General features: G+C 39.6%; 1 protein-coding gene across 2 annotated transcripts in view; it reads right to left on the bottom strand.

The window, feature by feature from the left end:
* Positions 1 to 1,894: 1,894 nt before the first annotated feature.
* The window catches only part of cep89 (centrosomal protein 89), a 73,229-nt gene continuing 62,603 nt past the window's right edge, over positions 1,895 to 12,520 (bottom strand). The window contains exon 18 of one of the 2 annotated variants that reach the window (XM_050048207.1): positions 1,895 to 3,521. In XM_050048207.1, the coding sequence (XP_049904164.1) occupies positions 3,212 to 3,521 (310 nt within the window). In that variant the 3' untranslated portion in view covers positions 1,895 to 3,211. The remainder of the gene's footprint in view (positions 3,522 to 12,520) is intronic. The other variant, XM_050048216.1, reaches the window with a different exon arrangement.

Genomic DNA, 12,520 nt, shown 5'->3' with positions numbered 1-12,520 from the left:
GAGATAGGTTTAAGAAGTTTTACAGTTTTTGAAAAAAACAGAGTGATGGACTTCATAATTTTTAATAGGTTTAAGTGTACAAAAGTTTCTTCAGTATTGGGGCTACAGTTTGATGAAAGTTGTGAAGTTGTAGCACGTATGGTTGATTTGTAATGAATTTTCAAAGTTTTGAACTTTAGACGCTTGCTGTAGCGCCACCATCACAACTATTGGCTTGAGTTTACAGCTGAGGATATCTGACATGAGACTGGACCTTTGTGCAAAGTTTGGTGAGTTTTCACCCATGGGAAGTATGATTTCCTCGGAGGAAGAGGAAGAGGAAGAGGAAGAAGAAGAAGAAGAAGAAGAAGAAGAGTGTCCTGCCCTGCCCTGCCCGGACCCTAATTATCATTAAAACTGTGTTTGATTACTGCACTTCGAAAAACTCACAGTGATACTGCTCATTGCCTAGAAAAGCAGCAGCAGTAATCAGACACAGTCGCACATGCGCAGTTTGCAATGTTTGGCTTCTGAAAACATGACGGAAGGCACCCGGATGGACAGTGCTCCGGAGATTGTTACCCCCTCTGAAAGGACAAAGTCTGAAGTCTGGACGTATTTTGGGTTTTATAAGGATGCTGAGGGGAACCTAATTGAAGATAGTCACCGTCTGCAGAAAATGCAGGAAAAAAGTCTCCGCAAAGGGGGGTAACACTTCAAATTTGATGAGCCGTCTCCGTGACCAACACATACTATACAGCCAGTGTACCTATGCCTGGTACACACTACACAACTTTTCTGCCCGTTCTGAATGTCACTGTGTCACATTACACGATTGTGGAGTCATAAAATCGTGCCGTGACTTGGTCGACAGACATGACACACTACACGATGGTACTCACCAATTATCCCTGGTCGTCTTTCACGGCGTGTGTGATGTCATCGGGTTATTCTTGTCCTATTACTATTATTTCAGTCACTGTGTCTGTTCATGTTCCAGCCGAAATGTTGTTTTTACTAACATAAAAAGTGCCAGCAGATGGCAGGAGCTACATTTAAAGTACCGTATGCAAACATTGAAGTTACTGAATCCTTCACAAGTTCCTACAAATGTTTCACAATAAAAGCCTATTTAGAAAATGGAGGGATTCTCTCAGCCGAGGTTATAAGGGGCTTTTAATTTGAAACAAATTCAGGAAGTGTTGAGTTTAAAATGACGGCGCGATGCATTAACTTTATCAAGGCAAACAGGAGCAGATAAAAAGTAAATATATAAACACACAGAGGGATTAATAAATAACGGACCGTCTATAATGTAGTCTGTTTCAAATGAAGCTGGGAGCCTCTGCAGTTGTGGTGAGTAAAAGCCCCGCCGCTATTTGTTAATGTTATTACTTTATGTCCGACCGTGAGGATGTACCATTGTTTGCTAGCTTGATGCTAATGACAGTAACGTTAACTCAGCGGGTTGACAAAGTGCCTCTGCTGTTTCACACCATCATTTCCCCCTTTTACTCTGTGTGGTTACATCCCTAGAGGAAATATTAAAAAGGCTGGGGTGTTGTTGCCCTACAGTTGTCTATGGCAGCGTCTTATTGTTGGTTATGATTATCTGTCACTTTGTTATGGGACCTGNCTCTGTGTGGTAACATCCCTAGAGGAAATATTAAAAACGCTGCAGTGTTGTTGTCATACAGTTGTCTATGGCAGCGTCTTATTGTTGGTTATGATTATCTGTCACTTTGTTATGGGACCTGCATGTTAAATTCAGAATGTACTGGTATGAAATATTTCAGTGATTTAATTGATTTATAATTGAGGCTCTATGAGTTATAGTTTAGAAATTAGACGTTAAAGTAATGTCAAATATACTTCCATTGATTAAAGACAAAGCAGATGGAGAGAACTTATTTATATATAAAAAGGAAATTAACTACGTTCACCAGACAGCAAGTTCATTTTTTCACACACTGAAAAATAAACAATAACAAAAATAGGTTTACATCAACAGTACAGCATGAAGACTTTCCAACTGAGAATGATTCTTAATTTGGACTCAGAATGTGTACTACAGCACACTCCAGTGGGCTTACATTGCACTTCAGTTTTACTAGACTAAAAAAACAGAACTTTTCTCTTGATGTTCAGAAGTAAAAATGCTTTAAATATCAGAATTCAAGGAGATATCAGCTGGTTGTTGTTGTGTTTAATGAAAAAAAAGAGGTGTCATTTACCTGCCCCTGAAACTACAAACAAGTTCATACTTTTTTTCATTTGGTATAAATATATTTTTCTGCTCTGGATCAGAAGGGCAGCATGGAGGCAAAGTCCACACACAACTACTGTTGAAAGTGTTACATCCATGTTCTCCCAAAGCACATTTAATTGCACATGAAAAACAATTTATGAATTCAGCTAAATCAACCATGCACCAATATAAAATCTGATATTTAACAAAAGGTAGTAACAACAATCATATGAAAATAGAGCCAAGCATGTATAAATATATGTGCATTTATTTGTGCATAAACACTTATTTTACCATACTTTACCTTTACCTTTACCTTTACATTGGGTCATTTTTAACATTCAACCACTTTGATTTCCGGTGATACACAGGTTTATGAAGTGTCAATGATATGGCCTATGTTATACTTGACCCCAGGATTCACACAGTACCATTTATTGTTGCCACTGTGACAATAATAATACCATGACCATATGTGCCCAGCAGGTGGCAACATTGGCTATGTTCCACCATAGCCTTAGTCAAGCTAAATAATGCATCTTGTTCCACAACTAGATCTACTCATTCATCTCTTATACTTGGCATAGTCCATAAAACCCTGAGACAAATTTAGAAAACAAATACAAATCTTTATAAATCTTTATGAAATGGTAAGCTTTCTGGCTACCCAGAGTGACGTCCAGTATATTTGGCCACACTGTCAAAACCACGTTTTCCTCACAGGACACAAAAGTATAAAGTGAATCTATCCAGCTCACTATTGCCTCCTATTCACTGAACATCCTGGCTTCCACCAGAGAGACGTGCTTACAATGTAGTTAAATACAGTAATGAGTTTGTTACAGAGGATGGTGTAGTTTAAGGTTTTATTTGAGAAACACATAAAGACTGGCAGATGTCAGTAGCTGTAACTAATGAAGTCACCTACCAAGTCTTTCTTGTAATTTTAAGTGAACACACCTATGGTTTATTGCTGTGAGAATCTTAGCAATAGAAATCCAGCCCGTGCTTATGCTTCTCGTCAAATGAGTTGTTTTGGTGATCAAAGTCAGATTTAAATATGGACCTCCTCTGGAGCCCAGGGCTTTGATGAGAGGTGAAGAGGTGAAGCCCGGAGCTGTGTGGTTGATGCTGGGTAGATGCAGTGGCCTCATCTCGAGCGTGAGAGGGCCAGCCAGTAGAGGTGCTGCCAGGGAGGTCCACAGTGAGTCTTGAGTCCAAAAGATTCTCCCTCATCTGCTGGTTCTCCCTGGTTGCCGCCTGCCACACCACCTCCAACTCTTCCTCTAATTCCCTGGAGGAGGAGAGGAGAGAGGGCGAGGAAGTCAGTTATTCAAGTGCAAGCTGATAGGGTAAGATAAGGGAAATTAAATACATTTTAAGAACAGACTGAGGCAGCACTGATACACTGAGGGTAAGTGTGTGTGTGGAGTCGTGAGTAACTTTAGGTTGAATAACAGGTGACATGCAACACTGCTGAGGTCATGAAGCTCATTCATACATCACTGTGGGTGCAGCAAGTGATCAGGATGATCACAGGAGGACCAACAGGTAAATCTCTCTCTCTCTGGAAATCATTTGCAGCCATCACTAATGGCTGATTCATTTTAAATGTATCATGTCCTTTAAAGCTGGGGTAGGCAATTTTATTTAGGCACCACTGGACAAAAATCCCCTGATAACTTTTGAGCATATTGTAATTCAAACAGACTGAGAGAAAACTAGACTTCTGCCCTTCCTTTTGGCTCTGTTTTCAGGTGTTAGAAAATCTAGCCTGTGACTGGAGACTTTGGCCAATCACAGGTCATGTCAGAGAGAGAGCATTCCTATTGGCTGTTCTACAAATGCAGATACGTGTGCATGTCCCTTTAGTGAAAGCCTGATTCAATTGGGGAGAGTCCTGAGCAGCTACCTACACTGCAAAACATCTCAAAAAAGGAAGATGGACTAATCAAAAACAGAGTCTAAAATAGAGTGTCTGATAATAAACAGACAGGGTTCCCATACAATTTCTGGACAACATTTCAAAATTACAATAAAACCAGAATAAATCAGTGTATGAGATTTAACACTGGGTTGCATATGTCCGTGGTTGTCTGGTAGGAGGGGCTTATGACAGAGAGGGGAGAGCTGCGGGAGGAGGATGTATTTTCAATGTCTGCCAGGGTTTTGTTTTTTTTGGCCCTTTCCAGAAAACTGCCAGCGGTATCTGCTGATTTCTACTGTGCAACTGCCACGACCATCATGACTACAGCAGACATTGGTGACACCCTGGACACACACTGGCTGCAGAAGCTCACACAGCTCTATCTCAAACTCCTATCTACATTGTGCAGAACACTGCACAGAAACACTGTGCTGCTGGGAGTACCACTGCATGCGTCATCCCTTTCCCCAATTATTTCTAAGTAGTGCCTGAAGCATTATATTGTCTAAATGAAAAAAGAGGCCCACAGCAGCAATGGGCATCAGAATGTGATTGAGCAGAATCATGGCTGTATTTGGTTTAGTTAAATTTCACAAACTACAAAATGAAGGGTTTGTGCATAGTAGGCTCAAGGATGTGGGAGTGTGCAGGCAGTATGAAGAAGATGTTGTAAAACTGCATCACTGCCTTAAACTACACTTGGAAAGGTCAACCAAAAAATGTGCCCTTTATGTTATAAATGAAGTGGCCTAAACATTAGAAACACCTCTCATTATATTGCATTGCACTTCAAAAGCACCACAATCCCAGCCTCCAATCTCAAAGTTGAATCAACACCTCTGAAAAGCTCAACATTCTAACCTTCCTAAAGGCACGACTCATTGCAGAACAAAACGAATTGGTTTTAGCTTGATGTACCTAATAAACTGGCAACTAAGCGTGGTTTCATCGTTGTTTTCCATTCTTCCCCCTAATGCAAAGAAATCCTTTAAAGTCACACCTTATGATGCAACAACCCATCTCACATTTATACTGTGAAGAAAAAAGGTTCAAACCTTGGCTGTCTACACAAGCAGACTATGAGTACTATTCACGCAGTTATGAAGGCCTACAGGAAAATATTTTGAAGTTTCAATCTGACTGTTAAAAATAACATATTCAGCCGAAGCACGGGCCATAACATCCAACATCTGCAAATTACATTCTTAAATGGTGGTAGCTTTTTTATGGAAGACATTTTGACCCGTCAAAGCAGGAAAAGCTCAGGTGAACTAATCCTGTTAACGATGGCTCAGTTCCATTAAGTGTCCAAATGACCTATGATAGTGAACCAACACCCTTAAGCTGGCTCACCTAAATGGAATGCAGTCCTTTTTCATGCCATCAGTTACACCTGTGCTTTTCCTATTATGACAAGCTAAAATGTCTGCTGGGAGAGAGGTCTATTACAGTACAACCATCAAGTGTGTGTGCGTGTGCGTGTGTGTGCGTGCGAGTGTATAAGCTGTAAGATCAATGTCAACTGTCACATCACATCACTGTCAATACTGCTAATGGTCAAACTTATTAGGCTTGTGTGCCTAGTTTATGATACTTCTACTATATCAGAGATGTGGTCTCAAGTCAAGACTTAAACTTGAGTCAGACTCCAGTCACAAATTAGATCACTCGACTTGACCAAATCAATAAAGACTATGACTTGCGACTTCACTTGGACTTTTGACCACCTTTTGAAAATACTTGACACCTTCCCCCAAGCCCACAGATTAAAAAGTACCAGTATGTTATCTAAAAAGTGTGTAAGAAATCAATTAATTTCTTTTCATTTCCAGAATGAACTTTTGTCAATGCTTTTCATTCCCAGGAAGTCGACACTTAATTCCCCAGATGATCCAATTTGTTTAAACCAATGCAACAGCATCCAGTCAAGTTGCAGGAGAGAACCGTGAAGGACTAACGTTACATTACTGAGTGCCGCTTATAAAAAATGATACCAAAGATAATGTTGAAAATGTTGACTTACATGGTGGACAACAAAATAATAAGCTGCAGTATGCTAAACATACAAGTTGAAAAATACTGAGACGCAGCAACTTGCAATGAACCTGTTTTGACAAATAAATACAAATCTAACAAAGCATTCATTATTTTTGTAAATTTAATATATATCAGTCTGCTGTTAAAATGGCATTGCATTTGGTGAAGAACCCGTTATGGCCTGTTTAGGACTCAAAACTCAAAGTTTAGGACTTGGCTCTTGACTTGGGCATTGTTGTTCTTGACTTGGGACCTGAGTACAAAGACTTGAGAATTACTTGTGACTTGCAAAACAATGACCTGGTCCCACCTCTGCTTTCTACGCCTGGATTCCAGTGCATTATTTCTCCTTGTGTGCTGGATATACTAAAGATTTGCAGGTGTCAGTTTGCATCTGAGGTGCAAAGAAGGTTATGGAGGGAAAAGAAACCGGAGATTAGTCAGATATCAAGATCAGAAGACTCTAACCCTATGTAAACATCTGAAGCTGTAAGAAATACTAACTGCTTGTGATCAAACACATTTCACTGTTTCCATATGGCTGACTGGTGCAGGCACTTTGCATACACATAACAAACACAGTGACTGAACAGCAGGCTGTCTGGCAGTATAACAGTGTGACAGAGGCAGCCAATTTACAAAGCAGCTCCATCAAGAGAGCTTCAGGAGATACTCTTTTCATCCATACCTGTCTGTTTGTTGTTGTCAGGTATATGCAACAAATTGTAACCAGATTTAACTGAAATGTTCTGGATAAACATGATTTGGGTCAGCGTATGAGTTTATTAGATTTAATGTTTCCACCAGTGTCCTTGACATGCACTAATGGGTAAGTTGGCATGCTGTGTCACTTTGATTGGCAATGTTCAAACCTGTGTAACAAACCACACTTCGGAATGGATTGGATTAAACCTCATACATCTCTCACACACAAACACATTAAATTGCCAGAACGACACCGTCTTCAATTAGAGTTTATGAATAAAACATCAAGCTTTTTTGTAATCAGTGTGCCTGCTGGTCACAACACTCACCTTAATGTTACTAAGGATCTTTTAGCTAAAGCACAATCTCAGAATCCATTGGCTTCCGGTCTGGCGACAATTCGCCTCTGGGGGCAACGGGCAATATTTCGGGGGTTCCACTGTAGCTAGTGGATATCAAGGTAATGGATATGTGGGTCAAGACCTCCTCTTCTGTGCGCAGGTCATTGTTTACAGTCCAATTAGCAGCTTGAGATGCAAGAATGGAGTTGTAGTTGTAGTGAATCTATATTAACAGATACCTGTATATGAATAATAAAAAGTGTTATACTGTCATTAGACCAGAGCCAATTGGTTCTGCCTCTTTTGCCCTCCATGCAGACTGTTTACCTGCATGTGACCGTGATTGGTCAATACTACTAAAACATACCACTAACTGAAACCAGAGCTCTTCCAATATTAAAATCATGTCCCATAGCCCACAGCTTCTGCATCCATATGCAGATCTCTGCTTATAGAGATAAGCTAAAGTATCCATCTTCATCTTCCTTTTTATAAAGCAAAACATGGCCAGTACTCTCTTAGATATCGTGGTGTACAGATATGGAACTCCAAGGTACATATAGTGAAGAGCTCGTTGTCTTTGATTAATTTTAAAAAGAAATTGTTGTTACATTTGATCCACAATGTTTAAGTTCTTTTTTGTCTTTTTATTTTTTGTTGCTTATGTGTATGTGTTGCTTGCATATACGTGTATGTATATATATATATATATATACATATATATATACATATATATATAGGCTACATTTTTATTTATTTTTTATCTATTTATTTTTTCTTGTTCCGTGTAGGTTAGTTTTTGTGTTATATTTACTTAGTGTGTTCTTGCTATTTGTTATTTAGTTTGATTAGCTTAACTATATTAGTTTAGTTTCACTTTGTTTTTTAATGTATTTTTTCTTTCTTTCTTTATTCTTCTAGTACAAGCACTATTCTTTCATCAAATGAAGCTCAGTTTAAGTTCAATCAGGAAGACTTTCTCTGTGCTCATCCTTTCATATTTTTCTCCATCTCACTCTCACTACTCCCTCTAATCAGCTGTCTATGGGTGTTCACTCCTCTAGTTATCCAATCAAACTTTGCCACGATCTCTCTCAGCCAATCAGGATGTCACTACAAAATTTTAAATCTGCTCCCTTTTCTGCTGCTTTCAGCCATCATTTTAGGCAGAATCTTTGCGCCCTCCACCACCCCGATCACCTCTAGCCATCACATCCAGAGTCCAGGACTCAACAAAGGCTCATTCCAGATGATCAGCACTTCTCCATCTTCCTCTCATCTCATCTTCACCACCTCTACCACCACCAGCATCTAGACCCCGGGAGGGGGTGTTCCCTTTTCGACTATGGATTCATCACCCTCCTTAAATCATACCATCTCTACTGGGTCTAATGGCCAAAGACTTTCCACATTTTTATTCATATGCTCACATGTTTATAAATATTCTTTTACCATAAAAACGAGTCTCTCCTGATTGAAATGAACTCACCAGGCACAATGCAGGAAGAAGTGGAGTGTTTCTAAATAATGCAGCAATCATTGGGCTCTGCCGGTGTTACACTGCATTCAGAACATATGGGAATAGTTATCAGAGTGGCATGATTTTTAAAGGAAACTGACCTGTATGTGCTCCCACATTCAAACTAAACTGATGCTGTGAAACGCAGTTTTCTTTCAGAGCACCTTTTTTATACTCACAAGGTTTAGACTATTTCAGCAAATTAACAGCAATGAGAGATGTGATTGACATTTGAGTCTGGTCACACCACAGTTCTAAAACAAGCATAATGTCTCAAAATGTAAATGTGGTCTCAGAAAAAAAAATCTATGTTCAGTTACCAAAATGTGGCTTTAAGCTTTGATTTAAAAGAGCCGTGTCAAAATGATTAAACAACCTGACCTTAATCTGAAGTTAAAATTGTCAATACATAACCAGAATTTTAACTGCAGCAAAACCTGTTTGTTGCGAACAGCAAGAGCAATATCTTTACTCTTTATGTGACAGCACGTGAGACGAAATCCTGTATTCTAACTTAACCATATACTAGACAAAAAGTTTCAGAGTTTGCGCTTTTGTCACATTTTGGTAAAAGACTGTTCTAATGCATCTGAAAACCAAGCAGACCGCTCAGAAGGGACAATAAACCACAGCCATGACAGTAATGCTGGAGTTATGATCTCTTTGCTCTCATGACTGGCCTGTTGCATCTCCAGATGTTTACTGACTTATGGTAGATGACTTTCAGCCTTTCCCAGTTGATGCTGTTACTACCATACACTATTACCTGTTATCATGTGAAGCTCCATACTTAGTTAGTAGGCCATGACAACTGAGCAAACTCCATTTCCTGATGTAAAGCATCCAAAAAGTTGAAGACAATTTTGTCAATTATTATCATGGTCAAAAATTAGCTTTCACTTTAAGTACACTACTGAAACTGAACTCTTTAGTTATGCTTTATACACAGACGATCACATGGACATGTACTGACTCGGAATTGTGACGAGGAAACTTTTATATGTTTCATTCTCCGTGCGGGTTTCTCCTTGTAGCAAACCCATATTCTCTCAAACCACAGGGGCAGTGAATCTAAAACTCAGTATGGTTCTCCATTTTCTCCACCTATCTGCTTCGGTGTAGTTAGAAAAACTTGGATCAGGCAGGCAAAACCTGCCGCATGGGATCCTCACGAAGCAGTGTGTCTGATGGTTAGACGTCACTTTTGCTGTGCGGCACTCGCAACCCTTGCAGCTGCATCAAGCATAAATCAAGCATTAGACAGCAAATGTGACCGAGCTAGTCTTAAGATGTAGAAAGCTCTTTGGCCTGCTATTGTAAAGTGGTTGTTTGGATGGTTTCAAATATATTGTAACTACCATATGTGCAAAGCGAAACTCTTTCTTCATTAACTAAAAGTTTTGACAATATGTCCAGGCCAAAGACCAGCAGAGGAGTGCTGAAACCATTAAGTCACAATTTACATCATTTAAAATATATATTGCACATATCCATATTACTTTTTTCCTCCCTCACATGTCCAACACACATGCACATACTCATAACATTGAGACAGATCAGTGAGCAAAATTAATGCCAGCTTGATGTTTTTTGGGGGGTTTTTGTGTACATTTAAAGTTTGATGTTGACACTCCATGCTTAAGTTTCTCTCTGCTTACACAGTTCATGATCAGTTCAAACACCATTCCTTTAATGCTGGCCATTTGCCTCTCACTATATTTATACTTGCTGGTTTCATGAATCAACTCATAACCTACTATTTCACACAAAGAGATAACAGACAGAGGGATAGTGATAATACTAAAGAATATCAGCTCCAAGGAGACAGCACGTAATTACCTGCATGTGCTGTTATTGTTGTAATGGCTGATGGATTAAAGCTCTTACGTCACATGCTGTTCACACGTCAGCAACTGAAGCAATCAGTGACCCTGTCTGGACTCTGGTTAGCTGCTTATTACAGTGGAGGGAACATCAGCATAACTGTACTTGCCTCATAATGAAGCTACAGATGAATCTGCATACAACCTGCTGGTTTGAAGAGGATGACACACTCTACCTCTGCATTCTGACTCTTAGGTTGATACATGTTTTTATAATGAATAATAATGACTCAGTTTAGCTGGATTCAAGAGGTACCCAGTGAACCAACCACTATCTATGCAACATTAACCACTTATGATACGAGTTAGGCATGTACTTTTGTACTTGCAAAGAGTTTACAGCTATACTGGGAGATGTATATACTGGAGACAATGCTAACATGCTAATGTTAGCATTGTCAGCAAGCACTTTGCAAAGATGGGTTGTTGATGGGGTTTTAAACACAGTATTTTCAATTACATTTTGATTCATTAAGCACCTCTGAGAACACAAATCGATCTTGACTGCATTGCCTTGAAATAAAAAGAGAAAAATGTTTTCATTCTCATTAAAGTAAAAATTCATTGATGATGTTTCTGTCAGTGACTAACTAAAAAACACTTTGTCCCTTGTCTTCCTTGAGTAAAGACCCTCACAAAATCCACCGACTTCTAATTACCTCCAACCCAAACAGCATGCACACATACGTTACCCATGGCAACTGCACTCATCATTGCTTCCTATGAAGGTATTCAGACAGAATACAGAGATAAATCTTGCAGCTATAAGAGGTGGACAATTCAACAGGAGCATGTCCGTCTGTGCATTTGTGTTTTGGTGGGACAGCTGTGGTGACCACTAGGCTGCACAGCTGCAGTCTGACCTATAAGGAAAGGCTCAGCAGCAGCTCCACTGCCTTAGTACATCTCCAATACAATTATAGCTAGCCATCTCAGGATTTGGTCTATCACTCTGCAACAGAACCACCCCCCCTAACCATCCTCGCCCTTGTTAGCCCAGACACTATCATTATGAGCAGTGGAGTTTATAAGTCTGGCTGTCAGACAGCCACAGGGAACATCGCAGGCACTTTCATTAGACAATCAGGCCTTAATTACCACTTCAAGAAAGCCTCTGTCCTTCTGTTTGATAACTGAGGAGAAGTGTGTCATTTCAGTACAAATACTCACATACTCACTTCAGTACAAACACAAATGGATAATATAATAGTCCTAGATCCAGACAGATAATGCCATGGCTGAGTAATAGTCGATTGTGTGTAACATTCAACCATGTCAGTGCCTTTTCTAAACTGAATCTGACGTCCAGCCTGCTTTGGGCAATACCTGGACATCAAAAACATGAAAAATAGGTTTAGGGTTTTTTAACTGGGATGTTCTGTTCTATTCTGGATTTATTTTCCATGTAATATGTTCAAATGGCTTCCATTTTATAAAAACAAAAACTTTGTCATTGATTTGCAAGGTGAATTATATTGCAATACTCTAAGCAATAAACATGTCCACTCACTATGGCTTATTTCAGTAGACCTGAGAAATTATATCTTGATGCTGGTTGCAGCTCTACAAACGGCTTATGGATTACCTATGTGAGTGGAGTGCTGCTATTTGCAAAGTACTCCTACTGTGCGTCGATGCCAGACTTAGCCCTCGTCTTGCTTTAGACCATGAAACAAACCCTCTAGAGAGAAACTGGAGAGCAGTGGGCACAAACAGCAGTGGCTACGTTTCCATGCTTCTTTTAAAATGTTGTCTTGAAAGTACTAAGTCATTGCAAGGAAGTCGAGTTGCAAAAGACTTGGTCACAACACGACCCTCACAAAGAAATACAGCACATGTGCTTTTCTTCCAACGTTTTATGACCACCAAGTAACAAGTAAC

Source organism: Epinephelus moara, chromosome 1 (genome assembly GCF_006386435.1).
Source record: "Epinephelus moara isolate mb chromosome 1, YSFRI_EMoa_1.0, whole genome shotgun sequence".
NCBI lineage: Eukaryota > Metazoa > Chordata > Actinopteri > Perciformes > Serranidae > Epinephelus > Epinephelus moara.
The sequence above is the reverse complement of the archived record's forward strand: the minus strand, read 5'-3'. Positions and strand labels throughout refer to the sequence as shown.